At 37.5% G+C, this 25,329-nt stretch overlaps 1 protein-coding gene across 1 annotated transcript in view; it reads right to left on the minus strand.

Annotated features, from left to right (window-relative positions):
- Positions 1-25,329, minus strand: part of prkcaa (protein kinase C, alpha, a) — an 83,965-nt gene that overhangs the window by 6,578 nt on the left and 52,058 nt on the right. Inside the window, exons 6-16 of the mRNA XM_020931494.2 lie at positions 19,977-20,133; positions 19,721-19,855; positions 19,288-19,381; positions 17,377-17,514; positions 16,771-16,944; positions 16,312-16,403; positions 16,150-16,212; positions 15,601-15,739; positions 6,482-6,562; positions 5,903-6,010; positions 4,005-4,145 (exon numbers count right to left, since the gene is read on the minus strand). Coding sequence (XP_020787153.1) covers positions 4,005-4,145; positions 5,903-6,010; positions 6,482-6,562; positions 15,601-15,739; positions 16,150-16,212; positions 16,312-16,403; positions 16,771-16,944; positions 17,377-17,514; positions 19,288-19,381; positions 19,721-19,855; positions 19,977-20,133 — 1,322 coding nt within the window. The remainder of the gene's footprint in view (positions 1-4,004; positions 4,146-5,902; positions 6,011-6,481; positions 6,563-15,600; positions 15,740-16,149; positions 16,213-16,311; positions 16,404-16,770; positions 16,945-17,376; positions 17,515-19,287; positions 19,382-19,720; positions 19,856-19,976; positions 20,134-25,329) is intronic.

Consider the following 25,329-nt stretch of genomic DNA (forward strand, 5'->3'; position numbering starts at 1 on the left):
TATGTATGTCAGCTTTTCTCTTACAGCTGCACTCACAACTCATCAATATTCATCCATATGAAGTCCCTGTGTATGTGTGTGCATGTGTGTGCGGGATATCCTTGGAACCCATCCCAACTTGACAGAACTGACTCAGACTTCCCACTAGATGTATTTTTGAGCTGCTCTCTCTCCTCATTCCAATGCTCCCATCACTGCACATCAGCAGCTTTCCTCTTTGACCTACTTTCCTCGCTAACGCCCTGTGCCCCTCAGCCACAAAAATGGTCAGTCATCCACAAGTGTCCACTGACCGCGTTATGTCCTCATGAAAAGTACCCTTGCTTCCTAATAGCATCTACAACATTTAATTATAGTTGTTACCTGCGTGCATAATATAGATTCAGTGTAAAATATAGATTCTCGCACGCACTAGAGAGGCTCAGTCAGAGGTGATATTGATTGTAATTCGGTTGCTGTCATGGGAGGGTGAAGTGAGATTGAGCGGGTGAAAGATGGAGAGAAGAGAGAAAGAGGAGGAGGTGGAGTAGATTAGAGGGTTAGATGCGGAGCAGGGCGAGGGAGGGGTGGGTAATGACTGCTGTTTGCACCTAATAGACCAACAGACCCCACTCTGAGCACCACAGCACTCACATGAATATAAAAGCAAGCACCATCCTTATCACCATCCCTACATGTTTTCTACCTTCAATCACTACTACTATTACTTATAAGTATAAGAAGAAGTATAAGAAGTATAAGATATAATCCTCTATTTTTCTGAAAACAGTAAGTACAATCTTGGCTGAACTGCTCAAGGTCTAGTCTTAAAATGTTTTACTATTTTTTTTATTTAAATCAGTGTACTCTAGGGTACGAAATATTTGTCCAAGCAAGTAGATGGTGTAGAGCCAATGCCTGACTAGTTTGACAAATAATATTGGACAATTTAAACTGTGTAACATTTTTAGTGGAGGGTCAGCCAGCTGCTTGTCTCCATGGAAACAGAGACAAGCATATTATTATAGCATTACGCTACATTACAGCTCAGATCTGTGGAGAGTTGCCCCTATTCCCAAAAGAAATTATTCTATTTTTGAGCAAAAGAAACACCCGTAATGAATAAATACTTGATGTATATGTTTAAAGGGACAGTGCGGAATTTTGGACATAGGACTTCATTTCCTGGTGAGCCAGAGTGTTGGAGATGTGTGGAGACACTTTTTTAAAATACTCCATCCAGTCCTTGTATTTGCAGAGGTCACTGGTGCTAGGCTAGTGCATGTCAATGGCCATAGTTAGTCTGCCACTAAAAACAGTCTTACCCACTCCATAAAACACCCGAGGCAAATCTGTTATTACACCAGACTGTCGGTGTAAATGTCTGTGGTGATAGATTAATTTAAGAACTAAAACCAACCTTGTATTTGGAGGATTTATGTGTGTGCAGCAGCAGTGAGTTGTACTTCCTCATAGAAAGCTTGGCAGTGGCGGTTTGATATCACCTAGCACCTATCTTACCGACAAAGTAAAATTCCGCTGCTGCAGAGAAAATAGTCCCTCAACATGCGACGATTCATGCAATGCAAGGTTAGTTTTATTTTAAACATTATTTTATTGACACAGACATTCACATCAATAGTCTGACATAATTACAGATTTGCTTCGGGTGTTTTGTGAAGTGGGTAAGACTGTTTTTAGTGGCAGGATAACTATGGCCATTGACATGCACTAGCCTAGCACCAGCGACCTCTGCAAATACAAGGACTGGATGAAATATTTTTAAAAGTGTCTCCACACGTCTCCAACACTCTGGCTAACTAGGAAATGAGGTCCTATGTCCAAAATTTTGGACTGTCCCTTTAATGTCATACCATGGAACATTCCAGGCAGAGTAATAATATCTCCATGGAGACAAGTCTTAGCGGACCTTCCACCAGAGAAATTGCACAGTGCACCTTTAAGATAATATCAATGTTAATGTAGTTATTATTAATGGGGTTAACAGTTCACCTTTGTTTGTTGTTTTGTCTGTTTTCTCTCAGAATCACTTGTCTTTATGTTGCAGCCTTTGTCCTGATTGCAAAATAGCCCCCAGCCCAAAGCTAAAATATGCCTGACACAACCCTAAAAATACTTATTTCTGTTTTATAGAAACTCGAAAGCTAATTTTCTCCAAATTGTCTAGTGATTTTTTGAAAATGCCAGATAAATGGTACTGATTCTGTTCCTCCCTGTGCCTCCGTCCTGTCTTTCTCTGAACATGGCCATGCTAACAAACTCTCAGCGTGCATCCACTCAAACTTTAGCATCAAACTTTTGCATCGATTGCCTCCTACGCATCAACAGACTGTGCAGCTGTGGCAGTACATGCAATACCCATCATGTCTTCCATACAAGTTCAGCCTTTTTAAGCTCACTACAGGTTGCTTGTAGTTGCAATCACACATGACTGCAGTAATTCACCTGTTTAGAGGAAGTGCAGCCCTTGAAGGTCAAAACAAAGTGAAATTAGTATAATGAATTAAATGTAATGGTTAAATGTGATGAATGGAATCAGCCACACACATGCACAGGTTCCAATCTTCCTTTAACTTTTCCAAGCTCACTTTTGTATACAAGAATATTCCTTAATGCATGTTAATGTGCACAAAGCATAGGCAGAAGATGTATACACCCGGAGGACTATAAAATGCCTTGCAGCTAAATCTCTGCTATAAAGACATCCATAATAAATCAATCTTGTATTAATTATAGATGGACAGACAGTGCATGGAGACCTTATATAGTGCAGATCACATACATAGCCAGTGGGTAGCAGCTGTGTTATGGCTCTGCTGCTGTGAGCTTGACATCTGACCGACCTACATCTGCCCCTTATGTCGATCTATTTGTTCTGTCAACACTTACAGCAATTATTATTCTCCATAAGCAGTAAATATATTTTCTACTGCAACTGTTTGCAATCAAAGAAAAGCCTGAATGTCAAATGTCCCTTGAACACATCACTGGCACATGCAGACAATGCTACTTAGTGAAGAGTTGCATTGAAATACAGTCAAATTACATCAGCAAACTCTGACAGTGCTGTGAAAGATGTGGAAAAAGTATAAAGAATTGTAACAGATGGTGGATTTAAACTAACTTTTTTTAATGCTGCACAAGCTCTAATATATATAATAATATAGATAATCCTGTGTCTGAAATATGCTCCAAGCAAATAGTTATTATATCTTTTTGTTACATCTGCAATATGTTTATTTATTATTGAGTGTTTTAGTCAGCAACTAAACCCACTGCAAAATCTCCTTGGAAACAGGATGTGAATAAGTTATTTTTGGAAAAAAGCCACATCTTCAAATTATAATGATTTTTTTGTTTTTGTTTATTTTTACTTACACAGCACTTTGTAGCCTAAAAACCCTCTGACTTTCTAAAACAATATTTTTCCACAGTGCCAACTTCTCAGAAAATATTTACCATGTACCTACCTGTTCCTTTACCCACATGATTCCCATACAGACCAACATCAGCCATTATTAAAGGGCCACATTACACTGTTTTCTGATCTTATGATGATGTTTTTCTCATGAAACATACCTGGAGATGTGTTTTGTTTCATTCATACATGTCCACCTTGTGATGTCATGTGGTAAAACAGGAAATGCTCATAACTCCAGTTATGTTTTTGAGAAGGTAACAACAATCGAACATGACTTAAAGCTCACAAGACTCAATTTTGCGTAATAAACTTTAAACTAGTGTTGTTACTACTACATCAATAATGTGAATCGGCAGTTACCCTAGTTAAGTTTTCCAATTTTTTCCAACTCTGGACAAGCATCTGCTTAGTTTATATACATAGTTTGTGTTAATAGTGTTCTCATGGTGACTTTTCTACTTTCATTAAAATGATCATAGTGACTCCCATAAAACACAAATTACCTCTACAGCTGAGAAGTGGGATCTCTGTGAGGAATCTTTTGTGCTTTGTGCATGAGAAGGTGTGCACACATGTTACTCACCACTTTGGGTTTAAATGGAGGCTGGATCTCTCGGTTCTGAAGGCGCTCCCAGTCGATGCGCCGGAAGAAGGCGTGCTCCCGAATATCCCGCTCCCCCTCCTGACCACAGCCCAGGCGCTTAGATGGGTGCTTGGTCATCAGCTGCAACAGAACCAAGTTTGACCCTAGTTAATTATTTTTCAAATTAATCTGGTTTAAATCCCCCTTTAGCAACATACCTTCACAGACGCAATTTTGTCATTTCAGAATAAAATTATAAAATTGACAATAATTTCAATCCTTGGTCTGTGACTCACTGTGGAGATCAGCCTGATTATCAGTGATGGTCGAATGCAAATGAACAGACATTATTTGGCTTTTGGCCATCCTTTGGGACAAGTGCTTTAGAACTGTGTTTGGAAAATGGTTTTGGTTTTTACAATAAAAAAAAGAGATCACTGCTTAGACTGTCCCCTGCAACCTGACCCCAGATAGAACAGAGGATGATGTTTGCTAGAAGAATGGATTCATATTATAAAACCGTATTACTGTACTGTATTAAATATATTGGATTTGGGTGTAAGCCAAATTCAGGATGTAAAATTTAAGATTGAGAATCCATCTTTTTATGTCTTTCCACCAGTGTCATAAAGCAAGTACATGTGCAGCAGAGGAGCTGATCCAGCTGGTGAACAGCTGATGACAGAGTCATTTACAGCCTTGTGCCTCTCTGGCTCTGATGGTGAGAGAGCATCCTTCTGCCAACACTGTCACCTCAAAATCACACCTCCAAAAGTCCCTCAAAATCTGTAGTCCTACCACTTCAGCCTTCCTTAGAGCAGCTTTCTGTCCTGAATCTCTGGCAACATAATGCTTATATTTTTTTCTGAACTTTTACTAAACATTGTTCACATAATACAGCTTCTCCAATCATAATAAATACCAAGCAAAGAAGACAATTAGGAAACACCTCATTATTTAGACAAATGTGTACCCACTATACATCTGTGCCCTACTTAAAATCTATACAGGTTTCCTCATTACAGTAGTGGGACCAGCTGCATTCACTGAAAATGAACAAGATCAAATCTACTGTAAAAACAAATTTGCTTGTATTTTGCAAACATACTATATGTAGTTGCTTGTACATTTGCCAGTCTGTCCCTCTATGATTGACTGTGCCTGCTCTGGCTCCTCTAAGCAGTTTTTCTTACTCCTTTCACTCAGCAGTGCCCTTTATCTTCCTTTAGCATCATCACTTGCCTTTACTTTATCTAGTCACTCTCTGAGCCTTCGGCAAGAGCCACATACGTATCCATTAAGGGGGAGTGCAGCTGTTGTGCCATTCAAGGACACAGATATAAATGAGGGCACACATACTTACTGTAAGATAATGAATAACTTAACAGAGTGCTAGGTTTATATATTGAATAGTTTATGAATTTATAAGTCAGCTTATATTGTTCCGAAAAAGCTGCATTAGTAAATAAATAAAATAATAATAATAAGTTCAGGCTTAGAGTCACTTGTTCTGACCCACTGTACTGTACAAAGAGGTGTCTCTGGAGATCTGTTCTGCCACAAGAGACACAGGAGGAGGACCCCTGGGACTAACAACATCAACACAGGAAACTTTTCAAATAGTACAAATATTATGTAATACTACATAGTACAAGATGCACATTAGTTTTTGGTCTGCAGAAACCAAAAAGTAATTACGGTAATATGCCAAAGCTAAAAAACAGTATACAATATACATGAATTCAGAATAAATTAAATGGCAGTTGTTTCCAACCAACATAATAATATACATGATGCCATTTTGTAAAGCAGGAAATCACCTTTTTCGTCACTTTTGAAAATGCTGGACTATGGAGTGGAATGTGGAACTACTTTTTAATTGCTACAGAGGCACTCACCCCTTTACAAATAGACACTGCTTCTTTGGACAGAGCCTTGGGATAGGACACAGTAGACTCCATAATGGACTGGAACAGGTCGTCTTCATCTTCTCCATCAAATGGCGGCTGTGAGTAGAGGAGGGCTGTTAGTTGTTGTTCACACTCTGATAAAGGGTTTGTGGATGAACACAGTCCAAAAGCCAAAGCAAATCAGGCTCTCATTATAGGCACTTGGGGAATGGACAAAGAACTAATGGAGTGGATGACCCAGCTAGTGTATTCTCTCTGGTGGCTATCATCAGTTAAAATAAAGTGGTTCTTATGACAGTTCAAAAAATGAATTATTTGTCATTTCCACTCCACTGACCTCCCTGGCCTGAAAATTCTGCCGATGTCATGCCTTAGAGTTCACATAGAGAGTATACGTCTAATAGAAACAATATCTACTTTAACTTAAGTTAATCACCTAAATGTATACAGACATTAGAATCTCTGTGAAAGTCTCAGCATTTCTCATATTGCTAAATGGTGGTGTGAACAGTTTATGCAAAATGTTGCTCAAAAAAAGAGAGATTTTTTTTAAAGGTGTGTCCTCACCTGTCCGGCCAGCATTTCATAGAGCAGTACTCCATATGCCCACCAGTCCACTGACTGTCCATAAGGCTGGTATGCAATGATCTGAGAAACAGAAACATTACTGTTAGAGCTAAAACAATAGATGTTGCAGAGAAATCATTAAGTTTAAATAAAGTTTACATTTCTATTTCACATTTGAATATATGTAATTGTAGCTGCAACTTGGTCTAACTCAACAAAGAGAGAGAGAGAGAGAGAGAGACGTTTGTAGCAGACAACATTGGGTGTGTGGGCAGAGAGGTTACAAAGCACTGAGAAATGTCAATATAAATTACATTGCTGCTAACAAGATGTGGTACTTTCTTATTTTCACAAAACAACAACAACAGCGGCTGACAGCTGGACATCATTATAACTTAGCATAATCCCGTTTTATGATTACACTTCCTTACACTGGAGTGCAGTATAACCACTGCATCTGAACTTACCAAGACTTGAATAAGGAATTATTCATTGATTCAAATTTCTAAAAATGTAGATGTATTAATTACAATGAATGCACCACAATATAATTCATCACTTATTGACCTTGCTTATAAATTATGTTATAAACCTTGGCCTGCTTGTAGTAGAATACTATGAACAGTAGAACTTTGCAAAACCTTTCTGAAGACTAGATATAATAATTCATGTTGATACAGAACTACAATGTACACTGCTTATCTGAGAAAGACATGGCAGAGCTATTTTTCTTGGTCTTATGAATTTGACATTTTCTCAGTTTTCCTTTGGGCTGCTCTGACATTGAACAAGGTTGGCGCTTTCTCCCAGTCCAACTGTACTGCACAGGAGATAAGTACACAGTGAAGGCCACATACACACACGTGCACATCTTCAAAGCCTGCCCCAAACATGGAGCTACAGTATGCGGCAGAACCTATAGGGACAGGTTTTTAATGGCTTGCACCTGACCTCCACAATGCCCCTGGGAGCCAACACAAACACACCCCGTATTCTTGGGACAGTTTGTTATGAAGCTGTCCTGAGGGTCCAGGGTAGAGGGGGCGGGACACGCTGTATGTCCACGTGTTTGCCCTCACTCACATGCATACAAACATACTAAATGTCACCATGTAAATGCGCTGTTACGTAACAGTGCAGATAACATGTGACACTATGGGCCGGTATCAGAAATATTATTAATCACCATTCTCCAGGACTTGTTGACCTCTGTGGCAGGCATGATTTAAACCAGTTCAAGATTAATTTCTGTTTGCAGTGTGCTATAAATCCTAGAATAAGCCACAATTCTACTAAACTAACCAATTACTCACCGCTAACACTAGGAGTTAGGTAATGGTACAAAATCCCTGAACATTTGTCCCTGAACTACAGTACATGGTCTTTGTGTGTGTTTTCTTCTTCTGCTTCTCTCAAAATAACAGATATTCGTTCCCATATCTTCAGTCTGTTTGCACTTGACTGATCAGAACATCCAGCCAATATCGCTGGCTCCAGGTGTGGCAGGAGTAGAAATCAAAATGATAAGAATTGTCTCTATATGGCCCAAACCAGGACCAGTTTAGTGCAAAACAAGGACATTATAGATTGCAATAAAACACCTTAATGAATGAAAAGTCCACAGACCTCCTTTCAAAAACTGCTGTGCTGATTTATACCTGCCCCTTTATGGTTCTTCACAGTAAATGTCATCACAACAAAGTGATGGACCACGCTGACAGCGTGCCTATGGATAGCTACTGTAAACTGTAGCAAGCAACGGATCTAATTGTAATGCTAAGGGGTGATCTTGATGAAGGGCACGTTTGTTTAGTCTTTCACTTGCAGCATGAAGCAATCTGATTTAACATGCTCGTAATGCTTTTGACAGAAATGTGTCTGAAGTCCAAAAGATCACATGAATAAGAATGAGGCTGTCACCAAGCAAGTAGTGTTTAAATGACAGATCAAATAAATGGTTTTGAAAACTTGACGTCCACACGCTTTACCATAAAAGAAGACAGGGGGCTAGGCTTTAATCCTCACACATCTTTAGTGAGTAGCTGGTGTGAGAAAAGCCCTCTGCTTCTGTTTTAATGAGCTTGCTGGTCAGACGCACCACGAGGAGAAGCACCTTTGGGTGGGATCCAAGAGCAGGGTCTTGGGCTGTGTTCATGTTGACCTTTAGATGAACCTGAGAGCTGCACATTGAGACATGCCGTGGATTTGTGTTCACATAGAATCTAAGCTGTCAGCATTGAAATACTGCAATATGCATAAGGAAAGGGAGGGATATGCCCTCAGTGCTAACTGACAGCCCACTTTTGTATGAAAATCACAAAACAAAGTCAGAAGTGTTCAAATTTATTATACCTGAAAATATCTGTGATGTTAACAACAATTAAATTGACAGAATATTTTTATCAGTTGACATTTCTAACACGATTTAGACTTGTAAAATTATTAATTGTAAAGCGCAATACAAAAAGCAAAAAGCAATTACTTCATGGTTTATCAAAATGTTTTCTGTTTGAAAGTTCTAATATTGATGACATGTAGCCACTGGTGGACCATGTGACCAAAGTGCTTAGAGCTATAGGTGCATTAGTGAGTCCACAGATAACGCATGACGCATGTAAGGGTGCATGCATGTAAGGGTATTCAGTAACACATAAGAGCATGCTTTACTACATACGCTACAAATAGTAACATGTATTTAGACTAAGATCAACTACTTCCAATTTGAGGTAGACAAATATTTGAACTTTTGAATATATCAACTATTGGTCTTAAATCTCTAGCATAGGTTGATATTTTGTTTTGGTCAATCTGCTGCCTATAAAACACACAAGGATTATATAAACACTTGAATACGAAGAGATAACCGCACGAAACATGATTGCTCTCTTTTAGGTTTGTGGTCAAAAAGAGCTTGGGTGAAGTTTGTAGCAAACTTTAAATTTACATACTTTACATACACAATTACATCACTTGGGAAAAATAATGAAAATCAGTGTTCTAAAAACTGTTTTTCGCTGGTGTCCATGAAAAAACCCATATTGGCTGAGCTCTACTCCCAATGTTGTTATTTTGACCAGTATGTAGCTATGTCATGGTCACGTAAGCCACTGACTGTCCACCATGCTACGGGTCACTGGTGAAGAGAGACATCATTACTTAAATCCTGTGCTGTGTCACTGAGCAATTCCTTCCTTCTCTCATGCAGACCTTTGTGCAGCAGGGATCTTAAACAGTGAAAGTGTGTGGACACATCGGGTCAGTGTAGCAAAAAGATCTGTGGCCCTACGTCAAGTCGGGTCAGGAAAAAGACGCCAGAGAGGAAAAGAGATAGAGAAGGACAGTGGGGACAGATGCAGAAGGAAAAGCGGAGGGGACTTCAGGACACTGCCACTGCTGAACTAAAGGAAGAGGTGACAGTCTTTATTATCAAGACGACATGAAGAAAAAGTTCATACTACTGTATACCTTTTACTTTGGACCAAATTTATTGTGTGACATTTAATTTTGATATTTAATTATTTTAGACGGAGAAGAGATGTAGGTGAGTTTTCTTTTTTTTCTTTGGTCATTTCCCTTCATTTCACTTATGAAGTTATGGGTTTAAATTTGGAACCTCTGGCTATGGCAAGTTCATGATACTGAAACAAACTACTGGACTACTTTGAGAACTTTGAGAAATACCAACATTTGGAGATACAGATGTGAAATACAGCACAGAGAATAACTAACCTATTTGCCATGGGATAATAAAGACTTTTTATATTATGACCTTGGACATCTCATCACCTGTTTAGCTCAGTTTCATTCGAATACATTGCAGTGACAATGATGAAGCAGCCCTTGCCCACTGTTGTCTTGTGCGTTTACCTTATAGGGCATGATGGGTTTAGGGCACACTGACCTTCACTCCCATGTTAGCAGTGACGTGTGTATGATGCAGTGTTTTAATGTTTATGCTGAGATGATAAAAGTGCTCTCTCGGCTCCACTACACGGAACTGGAATAGGCATACTGACCCGAGCCTGGAGTTCAGTAGTACAGTTTTGCTCAAAAAGGAGTAAGATGAAGTGTAAACTTGGAAACCCCTACCCCTCTCACATTCTACATGTTGGGAGCTGACTTGTTTTTGTACATTCAACGTCATCCTACGTACAATGTAAGTCTGAAGTTTATTTTGTCTTTTAATAGGTTTCTACTACAGCAGTAACTACTAAGTCCTTATGCAGATGACACTCAGATCTACGTCTCTCTGGCAGCAGGAGACTATGGACCAGTGGAGTCACTTGGTCACTGCATCCAACAGATCAGTGTGTGGATGCAAAACAACTTTCTCCAGCTAAACTCTGACAAGACTGAAGTCATAGTGTTTGGTCCACAGAAACAAAGGGACAGTGTCAGCAGTCACCTCCAGTCTCTCTCTCTAAAACCTTCAAATCAGGCAAGAAATCTAGGGGTAATAATGGACTCAGACTTGAACTTTAACAGTCACATAAAATCAATAACATCTGCAGCCTTTTACCATCTAAAAAACATAGCAAAAATCTAAGGTTTACTGTCTAAATCAGACTTGGAGAAACTTATCCATGCGTTTGTCTCCAGTAGATTAGACTACTGTAATGGTCTGCTCACTGGTCTCTCCAAACGAGCTGTGAGACGCTGCAGAACATCCAGAACGCTGCAGCTCGGGTCCTTACTCGAACTAGGAAGTACGAGCACATAAGTCCTGTGCTCAGGTCTCTGCACTGGCTTCCTGTGCCTCAGAGAATAGACTTTAAAGCAGCTCTGCTTGTGTACAAGTCTCTCCATGGCCGAGCACCAAAGTACATCTGTGACATGTTAGTGTCATATGAACCATCTCGCACTCTGAGGAGCTCAGGGACCGGCCTCCTGCTGGTGCCCAGAGTCAGAACTAAACAAGGGGAGTCAGCGTTTCAGGTTCATGCAGCTAAAACCTGGAACAGTCTTCCTGAACATGTGAGACAGACTCTTCTGTGACGCTGTTTAAATCCAGGCTCAAAACATTTCTGTTTAACTGTGCAAATAACTGAAAGGTTTTCATTCCGCACTCTTCTCTCCAATTTATGTCTCTCTTTTTTAATTTTAATCTTCATGATTATTTATGTTTTGATTTGTTTTTATTATGATTTTAATGCATTTCTTATTCTGTAAAGCACTTTGAATTACTTTGTGTATGAATTGTGCTATACAAATAAACTTGCTTTGCCTTGCCTTGCCTAAGTCCTTGTTTTACAAGTCTCAAGTAAGTCGCAAGTCTTTGACCTCAAGTCCGAGTCAAGTCCCAAGTCAAAGACGGGCAAGTCCAAACTGAGTCTTGAGTCACTGGCCCATAAGTCTAAGTCAAGTCCAAGTCATCTGCTTTGAGCTTCAAGTCATTTCAAGTCTTTAAACCAAAGTACCAAATATAGCTTAGATTTTTGCAATTTATATGAATTTTAAACTAAATTGTGCTTCAAAGTCTTTTCATATATTTATATACGAGTTGTAGAAATGCAATTTTTTCCTTTTTAAATGTCTTGACAAGAACTTAGTGTTAATTACTAAGGTCAGAACAGAAGTAGAAATTAAGATTTAAAAATCCTAAATAACAGTTATTTTGCCATGTAGTTCTCTGTAGTTCCCTCTTTTTTACTGTATATTACTGTAATAGATTTGATAGAATAGATTTTCTACATACTTACTTAAATTCTTTCTTTTTTTTGTCTTATTTTGTTTGACATGATTTAAAATAATTGTTGTTTGTTTGTTTTCATTAATTTTTTTCTCTTTTTCTCAACTCCTCCTTCTGCCTATTTTGTATACACGTTCCCTGCTCTTGCATGCTTTTATTTGGACTTTACTGTGGGAAAGCCTCTGGCCAGAGAGGCTCCACTGAATCACTCAACCAAAACACTGTGTGCACTGTTCACATATTTGCCTAAAAAAATGAATATGGTTTTATAAGTGGTTCGTAGGCCTGTCATGATAACAATTTTTGAAGCGTGATATATTGCTGAAAGAATGATAGACTTTAAACAATAAATTTGAATCTAATTTAAGATTAAAATCACAACTATTCTAGACAATCTACAATATTGTTAATAAAACAAAGAAACAGCAGAATGAAAGACTTTAGTACTTAGCTCAAATCTTATATAGCCAAAAATGAACCTGAAATTTCCCAGCAGTGCAAAGACAATGTACACATGATAAACTGACAGCAAAAAATATTGTTGCATCTGTCAGTAATTATTATGACAGGTCTTGTGCTTAGGCAACTCAAAAGAAAAACCTATTTGTGTACCTGTGCTAGTGGCTAATGCTTGAGTGTTGCCTTATGGATTTGTGGGCAAGGGCATTACAGCAGACATTTCTCTTCCACTTTGCCTAATATTACATGACAGTTCTGGATCAGACTGTTAGCTATTCCAGGCTGCACTCCTTTCCCATACAATGTACACATGTGCCGACCGCTGTTCATAGACAAAGCTATAAAATAAACATGCCGGTATAGTGCATAGCAGAATATTTACCAAAACTGTAGCAGGTTTCACAGTGATGTCCCACAATCCCTGCAGAACCAGTGTGAACAAGGGCATGTTGCTGTGGGCTGTTTTGAAGGAGTTTCCACTATTCACTAGCAGTGTTGGGAAATAACTGAATAATTGTACAGAGAATACGTATTCTGAATATACATTTTGAGTTAATTTGGTGGTATTTAGAATATAGTTACTTTTCTAAAATCAAAAGAATACATTGAGGTATTTGGTTATGTAATTTAGGCTTCAAACTGCACATAATCAGTGAGAAAAATAAACAACTCTGCTCAAGGCACGAAGAGTAATAAGTAAATAGCAGAATGAACCAATTACTCACAGTCAAGTTATTGATTCAACCTTCTATGGCTCAAATCTTATTGTCTTACATAAAAATGGCTAAAATCTCTCTACTATTGCAAAGAAACACAAAATATATAGTTCCAGCTCTCATATATTGAACGTTAAGTTGATATAGTAATGATCATGACAGGTCTATTATTCACTGCTGTGGTTGGTTTAAGCACTTCATATCAGTCATGAATCTGGAACTATAGAATAAGCTGCACCTTTACATGAAGTCAAGGAGTTATTTAAAAGGACAATAGTGCATCTTATTCAAGAAAATGTCCAAACAAATAAGGATAATTTAATGTCTTAGCTGTCATTTCCAACAGCGGCTTAGTGTTTCAAAGATCACTATTTCAAACAATATCCTGCGCACTCCAGAAATCTTGAGAATCTTTATGCTTCTCAAATAACTTACTTTGATATTTACTTCTCTGTATGATTTTTCATTTACATTTTGCATTGTAAAGCATCTCCACATTCTTGCAGTTATTATTCTGGATTACTGATAACAGCCTGTGGGGGGGTAAAAAGCTAATTCTAACAATTAGCACTGTATATTTTTAAGACATTTTTAAAGCTATAAAACTCCAAAGAGGCTAACTTCTACTTCTAATCTTATAGTACAATGGTTTAAAACAAATGCCCTTCAATACTGGGCAGACTAAAAACAAACTTCCATTAGCACAGAAAGCTTGGTTCATTTATCAGACCTGTTTGGGGCTGCAGTGTACGTGTCTGTGTCTCTCAGTTTCTCTTTCTCACCTGCTCTCACATCATCAAAGCATGTACCAAAGTAGCAACACTGTGATCACGAAGGGCTGCTATTCCTAGTGGTGAAATAACTTTGTGAAAAAAAAAAAAAACAACTTGAGAACTACAACAAAAATCATGTCCTCCAAAATACTCCAAATAGGTCCTAAAATCTGACAAGATGAAGTTGCAGCGTTGTCATCTGTGTTTCACTTTGACTATCTTACATTTATATATAAAGTTTGCTAACTCTTTCTGTGGGTGCACTATGTGACTTTTCTGGAATAGGGTCCACCACCTGCTTGTCTCCATGGAGATATTACTGTTTTGCCTTCATTACTCCATAGTATGGAAATAAACTTGGTAATAGCAATGGAGACAGATTAATGGTCAGGTCTATAGAGAAATATTTTTGAGTTATAAAACACCAGTAATTGAATAAATGCTAGGGAGATATGTTTAAAGCCCTACTGTGGAACATTCCAGGGAAAGAAATAACATCCCCACAGAGACAGGCAAGTTGTGGATCACATTTAAGAAAGACTGAAAATTTAGGTCATATTAAGTCATATTTTCCAAGGGCATCATGTGTCTTTACTGACCAGGACTAGCTAAGCTTTCCTGACCTAGAGGACAGTCATAAATGTGTAAAGCTCAACGCCTCATCACTGCGGAAACTATGTCCTCCCATAAGCCCCTGCTGAGACATTGGCAGCAGCTACATTAGTGTGAATTCATGGTGATCACAGCATGATAAGTGATTGATAAATCAATCAGCAATTCTATTTTTATGTTTAAAACAGTTCAGAAAATAAAACTAAATACAAGAGATTGTGTAATTCCTCATTCTTCTAGGTAAAACCCATGGTAAAAAAAGGGCCAAAGGTAAATACTGGGACACAGTTTTTTCTTTCTTTTTAGAGCAGGCAGAGCTTAAGTTAGTACTTATCTAAGAACTATAGCTCAGAGCAGTATAAATTTTAGCTTCTCAGATCAGAACCTTCAAACTGACAATTATTGCCGGATTGATATGTCTCAACATTTTCTACCAATATGAGCACTTCAAACCTGAAACATTGCACTAAGCTAACGAGTCTAATGAGTGAAATTGTGTACAGAAGAGCTCAAACACTTTTAGCATCTATGCATAAAACATTGCTTTACTCGTCTGCTTTTTTCCATCCACATTTAATGTATATTTTATGCAGTTAGTTTACCACTTGCTCAATGTGTCTAAAAGGAAAACATTGAATCTGACTGTGCCTCAGGGAATAAGGCAGGAGGCCTATATTGTGCTTGGTTAAGTTTAGATATGTCTGTCTAAAGACTTATATCACCCCTGCTTTTTATTTATTTATTTTTGGTCCTGGGGCACTGACCTGTATTTTGAGCAGGACAAGGGTGACAGAACCCAGACATGACAGCGAAAAGCCCAATCCTGGCACCAGAACATGTAAACTCTGAACATTAGAAAAGAGCACGTACCTCTGGGGCAATGTAGTCGGGGGTGCCACAGAAGGTGCGTGTGGTCACTCCGTCCATCATGTTCTCTTTGCACATGCCAAAGTCTGCAATCTTGATGTGCCCCTCGGAGTCGAGCATCACATTGTCTAACTTGAGATCCCTGAAGACACAAATACAGATTTAAATTTAGCTTGGGTAATGTTAAAACCACAACTCTTTCAACAGGATGCCAACAGTCATATTGTGGTACACCTGCTAGAGCTCTTCTGTATGTTTAGACCACATAAAACAAAAACAATATTTTCTTCTCATTTCAGAACTATGTTTTTTTCAATTTGATAAATGATGCAATATTTATACATTCCTCTTACCCTTGTTTAGTGCCACTTCATCAATGTTCGACAATTAAAATATATAACTTATTATAAATTAAATGTATACTCAAGATAAATGCAATAAACATTATTGCGTCAATTGATCTATAAGCCTTAAGTAAATAAAAAAAAAATTATCATATTATTTCACATTATGATAATAAAAATGCAGATAGGAATACTCAAAAATCTTCACCTGTAGATGATCCCTTTACTGTGAAGAAAAAAGAGACCAACAGCAATCTCTGCTGCATAGAACCTGAAATAACAAGCAAACCATCAGGGCACTGTAAAGATGTGAAAAAGGCCACAAAACCACTCCTAAAACAGAATCAAAACATGAAAATTCATCACTTACACTGCCTGAGGTTCCTTAAATTTGCCCACTTGTTGTATATGGTACATCAAATCTCCACCATTTACATATTCCATAACAAAGTACAGCCGATCCTGTTGACGAGGAATGTAAAGACAGAGAGATAAACATATTTTACTTTTTACAATTCCCCATCAGAAAAGTTGGACAGTGCTCCTTTAACTGATGAAGAAATGTTGTACACTGTGTTTGTGCCATGTTGTTAGAGATCTAGGATTACCCACAATAGCTATCCAAGAGTTTCAGAGTGATGAAGAATTAGGACCATTGCCATAGTAATGACTATGTAAAAACTGTATATTCTATGTTCTGAATGTTCAAACATCCTGTGTCCATGACAGGAAAGTGAATACAGTATTCTGATACCAAATGTTTGGGCTAATAGAGCTGACCTGTTCTACAGAGTCCTTATATAGTAAACCCAAGGGTCTGTTCACTCACCACTGTCTGGAAGCACGAGTGCAGGTATGTGAGGAAGGGCGGCTTGTCTTGGAGGGCTAAGACCCTCTTCTCCACCATGGTACACTCAACATCATCATCCTGAATCACCACATCTTTCTTCAGGATCTTTATGGCATACAACTCATCTGTTCCCTTCATCTCTGCCAACATCACCTGAATACACAAAGAATGAAGATTTTAAAGCTTAAATAGACTTGATTTTAAAGTATTGTATTGAGAGGAACAGCTTTACTTGAAATAATATGTATGAAAGATATATTCTTCAATACATCTACAATCTGGCACTTGCTCTTTCACATTCTTTTTGAATTAGGTTTGTGTTGCCCTCTGCTGATGACAGTGAGGAATGATCATATCTTTTCCTATTACTTTAACAGACTTCTGTCAAACTAGGAATAGGAAGGAAACTTCACCAGAGGGAATACTATAGATATTGTCTGAATAATACAACTTACTACAAATATGATTTTGAGTGGTAGAAGAAAGTAATAGCATGAATTTACATAAAATATTTATTTTTGCACAATACAGAATTTAAAAAATGGAAGACATGAACAGTCTGAGGTAATAGTATAGTGCACCCACCTTGCCAAAGCTTCCTTTCCCCAGCACAGCGAGGAAGGAGAAATCACTGAGTTTGACCTGGTCCATTATGGTGGAGGGCAGCTGGACGGAGGAGTCAGTCTCTGAAATGTTCTTCTTTCCTGGGCCCAGCTTGGCTTTCTGCTCTCAGGGCACACAAGATGAAAGATGTAAGGAGTCTGAAGATGAGGAGTTTTATTACATATATACTTATAGTGAACAATTTAACACAAAGCTTCCGTTTTCATTCACGGGAAAGACTTAACATGTGTGTACATTATTCCCTCTGACGCAATCAAAGTTTCTGTGCACATCTATATTCAATATTTTCCCATTCATAACCACAATGCCCCAGCCTGCCAGCGAGCCAAGAGGCAAAATGGGACAGAATAAAATGTATCAAAAGGTGACAGCACCATACAAAAAATATAATAATAATTTGTTAAAAATATGAGTAGATTAAAATATGAACAGTGGCAATTTTTTTTTACTGAAATAATAACTGCAAAATGTCCTATAGTCAAGTCAAACTAATTCCAGCTAACTACAATGTAGAAACTGTTTACTCATAGAGCCATTCATATTATAGTTTACGTTTTGTTTACACATATCACAGATTATTTTATGTTCTCGTGCCACCCACATGCTAAAATGCAAAGAACAAGATGCAAAATAACTGAATGAAATTCAGCAAAGACAAACAGTAGCCTCTTTTACTATATCTACTTCAGCTTAACACCGATATCAACTTCTATTATTTCAACACATCTGTTAGAAGTGCATGGTAAGTGTCTCCAGTGTGCTTGGGAGTACACATCCAGTGCTGAGCCTTAGTCTGGTTAATGTCTCTCAGTGGAGACCTGAGGTAGATGCAAAGCAGCCGCAGCAGATCACAGCACTCCTTAAGCTATAGCCAATGACAGGCCTGGCTGAGGCACAGAGCAACACTCTTACTTCCTCCCTGTCAGACACACCTGTTCAGGTCTCTCCACAACTGTTTGGTCCTGGAACCATAGAAGAACTCCCTGACTCAAGGAATACACTTAGGCATAGATGTCTTTACATAAATAACAAGGTCTGTCAAAGGCATCAGATATGGTATACTTGCATTATATTATGGTCTGCTGACACCTAGTGTTCAATTTAACAAAATGCCTGCTCTTTTACAGTAAAAGTGTCCCATAGAGAAAAACAGAATACAAGACAAGACAAACATGCAGACATGTAGACATAGACACACACAGTGTGAACGTTTACTAACAATCCTTTTGGTCGTAAGACCATTTAGCTCACTTATACGCATATGCATAGTGGTAAATGTATAATTTAGTTTTAAGAGATGTAAAAAAAAAGTATTCACATAGATAATAGTTATACTACTTATTACATGTATTAGTAAATAAAATATATCATGCTTAAAGTGACTTTTTTTGCTTTGCAAATTGTTAGTAAATGATAAATGTTGCGTACAAGTATGGCACCACAACAGGACAGAACACAACAGGACAAGGGCAGAGAAGAGGGGAGGAGAGGGCTACCTTTAGATTTAGGTTTATTTGGCAGTCCTGAGAGCAGGGGCAAGAGGAAAAGAAACTCTTGGGTTAAATATAACTATGAAACACTAGGTGGAGAAAAAATGCACAATAAAAAGATTCTGAAGAGCAAGGGGAAACAAGACAAACAGCACACTGTCCAGAGGCTAAACAACAGTGTGGACAGGGAAAAGGCATTGAGTGAACAACGTGTTTGGCCTATATTGCCAAATTATGGATTTATGGATTTGTTAGCATGTATTAAATCTGCATGGTTTTGTAACTCCATCCTGATTCTCTATCAAACGAAAGGGAAAAAATAATTTCCTCCTAATTTGCAATATATTAGCTCTCTGGTTAGTCAGTAAAATATATAGCTCACCTCAAATTTCTGCCTAAGTTCCTCATTTCCATCGTCTTCCTCAGAGATTGGAACATTGTAATACTCGCCCTCCTCCTGGCACAATAACTTATACCTGAAACACAAGAAAGCATTAAAGAAGTCAATAAACTATAATTAATCAACAATCTTAGCTGGTGTGACATGTGTTAGTACCACGTAAGTCTATGGCCCAGAGCAATCGTCCAAATTTAGCCCTGTGTTTATTTCACAGTGAGAGGTGTGATTAATTATGGGGTAAAAAGGGAAAGGGTGAAAGGAAAGGGGAAGTTGGAGAGGGTATCAGCTCGTAAGCAATGAAAATAATGTTGTTATGGGGTTTAATATATGCAATAGTATGGGTAGGTCATATGTGTATTTTAAATGCAGATGTTAAAATAAGAATATGGCCTTTATTACACATAAAGAACCTTACCAGCCACAGACTGGAGACTTCAAGAGCTCTGAGACTCCAAAAGACAGGGATCCCATAAAGTCATTCCTGGTGGTTCGGTCCCAGTCCCACACTTCTACAGAGAGTCTGCGGTCCTTATCTGATGGCTTCAGTTTACTGCAAGTTATATTCATAATATAGTTTTAACACAATAATATCAATGAAGTATTATGGCAATTCATTTCTTTAAAAAAATCTTTGAAATAATGTAATACGGACTAATACAAGAGAGGCTTACAAAGTGAACGTCTCATTCCATTTGGGATTGAGGTTAGAGCGGATGGTTTTGGTCTTCTGCTTGGTCTCATTTTTGGGGTCTGGTATGAGTTTGAGTTTAACATATGGATCTGAAAGTCCATTGGGGTCCATGGGAATGAGGTTCTTGCCCTCGCCAACTGAAAAGGTAGAGAACATGTTTGTTGTATTTGTTTGTTTTTACATGGCACTGCTGTGTACCTGGCAATGCCTGAAGAATAAGCATCTGTATAATTTACAACATATACACACAATAATACAATAAGAAAATAAACATTTTTCTTCATAAGAGGATAGTGACTAATTAAAAAACAAAAAACATATTGTAAAATCAACATACATGTCATAATGAATTTAAAAAGTCTTTATAAAAATAAACTTGGATTAGGCAGGCTTCTCATCTTAGTATACAAACACAGCACGGTGAGCCTTCACCTATGGACATTGCACACATGCACATACTCTGTGGTTATCAATACCAGGCTTCCCTGTAGAGAGCAGACAAGCAGCTGCATCTCACAACTAACCTCATGTGGCTCTGTCATTCATTAAACAAGAGCAGAGTATAAGACTACAGACATAATGTCTTATCTGATGTTGGCACAAATAGGACTCCTGACTCCATGAAGATCCATGAAGATGGACTGTCAGGAGCAAGTCAATGTCACACTGAAGTGACTACCAAAGATCTAAGCATGCTTTACTTATAAGCACAAAAAATAAAATAAAATAAAAAAACAACAACAATTGTTTTCACCTTTAATTTTATAGTAAATAATTCAAAAGAACACAAAATAAATTAGGGAACAGTTAAATTTGGAAGACAAAATATTCATTTCTTGTGGTGCCTTAAAGTTTGTGTTCTTTAGCTCACCTGTTTGTGATTACAATACTGTTTTCACTAAGCTACAGTTCATAGAATCATATGCATGTGCAGTACAAAAGAAAAAGAAGTAATCACAAGATTCTCTTCCTAATGGACTCTAGTTAAATTTAGCTTTTGTAGCATCAGAGTAAAAAGTAGTTGGCCTTTTATTGAGCGATGCTTGGAAAGTGCACAGTTACATGAAATCACATACACAGAGAGTGAAAGGAAGAAGTGAGAGAGAGAATACTTAGGTGTGGGAAGATATTGAACATTCCTGAGCTGGCAGCCTTCAGCTTTCTCACTAAACCCAGTGTTATAAAAGGCTCACTGTGCGTGGACATGATAGAGACAAACTAAAAAAGACACTGAGTATTATTTTATTATCCAAAAAGCAAAGTATTATTCAAGTATATGGTGCATTTGCAATAAATCATATACCATAACCAGCATAGTGCCATAAACTGATATGCTTGAATTACCTTTTTATACACAATTACATGTATTTCAGGAGACTACCAAGATGCATATTTAAGACTGCCTAACTTTTGAAACATACAACAAAATAGATGAGAAAAAAGATTCAAAGCAATTGCACAGTATAAGGAAAGTTGTACACTGAATTCTAACTTTACTGTCAACACTAAATGGCATAGGCACATAATTATATTAGAAAAGGAGTTTTCTAAAAAAAAAAGAGTGAAAGGGGAAAATGAACTTCTGGTTATGACCAGTAGGGGGTGATCTAGTTTACTATTTTAGCACTGTTCTGGCATTGTTTCACTGCTGCTTGGTCCACCATGTACCAAATACTCATGATGCATATAATTTAATATATAAGCAGAGATAAACCATGTGCATGTTTGCATGTTAAATTTTATGAACTAATGTAATTACATGTAATGTAATTGGCCCATGTTAACTTGTCAATGCCGCTGTTTAAAGTACACAAGTGTTGATATCAAAGTTAAGTCTTACATTTTTCAAGTTAAGTTAAATTAAGATTAATATCTAGGTGAAAATCAAACAAAACATTCACAAACCTGCATGCAATCACAATATACATTATTCTGTTAGATACCCAGATTGCATGTATTATGAATGAACAAGAAGAGAATGTGATGAGTTAAGCATTAAACTACGGCTGGCTTTCTAATGATTTGCTTTCTTGGCAGTATCTTTGAGTGGAGTAAAAATGGCTTACATTACACACATGTGGTATTCCCCTTTAGATAAAATGAAACAAAATTGGTCTGGTGGTGATGCTGAAATTGTAGGGAACATATAACTTGAATAAATCCTGGTGTGCTTTGGTGACCCAGACCCATCTCCAAGATAAGGTCAGCTGTGTTTACTGTTGCCTCCCTGGTTAAATAGTCTCTAGGAGCAGAGACGCCCTGATGCTACACAGCTCCGTAAACCAACCTTAAAGCATGTATGTGTAGACTGCAAGTAAATACTGTATTAAGATCACAGTGATAAAAAAAGTTTTGACAACCAACTTCTTTCAATTCAGTCTTTTTGTTGTGCAGATACGATGCTGGTATGTTTGAGCTCAAACTGGCTCAGACAGATCAGGCATGAATATTAGTTTTTGTTTTATTTAAGGTCCCATATTACACAAAACTGACTTTTGTGATCTTTATGCAATGTTATACTATTATTATGTTGCCAAAAATTGACCTGGAGTTGTGTTTTGTTTCATTCACACATGTTTAACCCTTTATTAGTCTGTCTCCTGTCTGTCTCTAAAGCTCAAAATGTCTTGTTCGACCTTGTGATGTAATGTATTGAGAGTTTGCAGTTACCTTTTACCATTTAGTTCAGTAGAGATTGGCAGAGATGAAATGAAGGCGTATGGAGTTTAAAAACGCATTTCCTAAATTACCACATGACATCACAAGTTGGAACAGAGTGTTTTCTATTTGAGAAAGGAACTTGGCCTAAATATGCAGAATTTGTGTGTTGAACATGTGTAAATGAAACAAAACACAACTCCAGATATGTTTTGATGAGGAAACAAGACTATAACATAGATTAAAAAAAACTGCATATACAGTATGTAAACTTTCACATAGAAAGATAATGGAGCTGAAAGTCAAATCTTGATTGTTAGTACTTGTTGGCAAATGTAACACATTTACAGACAGCAACTCTTTGTATGTGAAGTCTAAAAACATACAATTTAATGTTTTTATTTTGCTCTCCTATAAAAATGAATGAGATACAATGTTTATGTCAGTACCAGGCTGTGTGAGCAGCTATTGTAAACTTGTCAGCCATGGAAGAGTCTATTTCTTGTTTGAGCTCTATTGGTTCAGGGCCAATCTCTAGTACAATTTATTCAAAAATGAAAAACTTTGAGTTTACTGCAAACGCCATAGATACACTTTTGACAATTTTCTTTTGTATTTACCCTGCTTTTTATTGAGCTGTAGCAACAAAACAATGCATTTCAAATGGGAGCTAATATAACTGTATGTTAGTAATATTGTGTGACGTTTGATATTGTGGTTTCAAACAAAGAAAAACAGTGACGCTATCTCAAATAAACCTGCACATTCATATTTGGAATGAAGTGAGATGGTGGAACACAGAAGTGGAAAGTGAAAAGTCCACTCAGCTGCAGTGACTTTCCTATTGGCAAGAACCTGAAAGCTTTTGCATTACGGTGACTCATGAAGCTACACAGAAACTACTGAAAAAAAGAAATGGTGGCAGGAAATCAGCAGCATTCAGACCAGTGGGCACTGATCGTCAATTGGCAGCCCTTGAGCAGCATCCAAACCCTGCCACTTTTGAACAGAGCCAAATGTGAAAGGGTCCAAAAAGGGTCCTACTGTGTCCGTTCATCTTTTTGCTAAATGACTTAATTTATAGAGGCAAAGTAGCTAAGTAAATACACCTTGGAGTAACTTACTTAAAAGTGCACTATGTAACTTTTGCTTGTTTCTATGAAGATGCCATTCCCTTGCCTGGAATGTCCCACAGTATGACATTAAACATGTCTACTTTACATTTACTAAGTCTTACGGCTTAAAAATATCTACAAAAACGGGCATTCTGACAGTGAACAGGGTTATTTCTCAACAGGTCTGACTTGTAATTTGATCTGCTTTGGTCTCCATAAAGCACGAATATAGAAACTTGAGAAAAGAATCTGACAGACCCTCCATCAGAAAAGTTACACCTTTAACACTACGTATTGACAAAAATATTTACAATGCAATTCTTTGCTTTGAACCACTGTCTGTTGGATCACATTGACTGAACTACTGTTGCACCATAATCTTAGTAACAGTGGCTAGGGGTATTACCTACTTACACATGTATAAAGAATTTATCATGAACACAGTAAAGTACTAAATGTAGTCAAATTATGATTACTTTATTTCTCATGCTTTGGTAACATATACAAAATGAAAATGCTTCATGAAATGTGCTTGACTGGAGGCTTGAACAAGAGCTTGACATCATAACAGAGAAAGATCTGCCAAAACCACTACAGTTTCCTGGCTGTAATATCCACAAGGCACAAAGTCTTAAACTGTAAAAGGGCACAACACCTCCACAAAGTTCAAAAGTGTGGTAAAAAGTGTCTCTGCAAATCCACCCACTGCTCTCTGCACTAACATTGACCTACACACACCTACTGCACACATGAGAGACGAGCTGATATGACAACTACTTTTCTAAAGCACATGAAAGGCATGGGCAATAAGCAGTGTGTTGGATAAAAATGACAGAATTATTAGCTTATTCTTTGGAAATGTACAGTTTCCAAGCAATAGGTCTTGTGTAAATGCGATCCAATATTGATTTTGTTTTAGCCTCAAACTTACACAACTCAATATCCTGCACAAAAGTATTGCTTTGAAGTGGCTCTTAGTTTTATCCCTCACTGAGAGTTGTCTGTCTTTTGTGGACTACTAAGTGCTCCGGCATCAAGTTTTGTGGTTATAAAAATCACAAGATTGTAGTATTATAACTGTACATCATACATGTAAATAGGCCTGTCACAATATTTACTATATCGACTTATTGTTCAATGTAAAGTGGATATTTTGTACTTTTTCTTTGTACTACTGGGAAATTTTTGGTTATTTTTTAGTTATATGATAAGATTTTAGCCATAAGGTTGAATTAATAACTTCTATGACTCATACAGATGCAAAATAAATACTAACATTTTTAATTCTGCTGTTTATTTATTGCAGCAGAATATTTTTTGTGCTTTCTGCACTTGGGTTTTGTGTCAGGGGCACAAATTGGATGCAACATTATCATTTAACATTTATATTTATTTAAGCCTTATATCACACTTCAAAATGTGTTCATGACATCATGACATGAATTCATGTAAAATATGTGCTACAACACAATTGGAATTCAACACATGTTGAGCATTCATCTGGTCCTTGAATGTTTGCCTGTCTGGAATGAAGACATTTTTCCATGACTTGCCTAAAGC

The sequence above is a fragment of the Boleophthalmus pectinirostris genome, unplaced genomic scaffold, assembly GCF_026225935.1.
Source record: "Boleophthalmus pectinirostris isolate CB_2022bp ecotype Guang Dong unplaced genomic scaffold, ASM2622593v1 HiC_scaffold_22, whole genome shotgun sequence".
NCBI classification, from domain to species: Eukaryota; Metazoa; Chordata; class Actinopteri; order Gobiiformes; family Gobiidae; genus Boleophthalmus; species Boleophthalmus pectinirostris.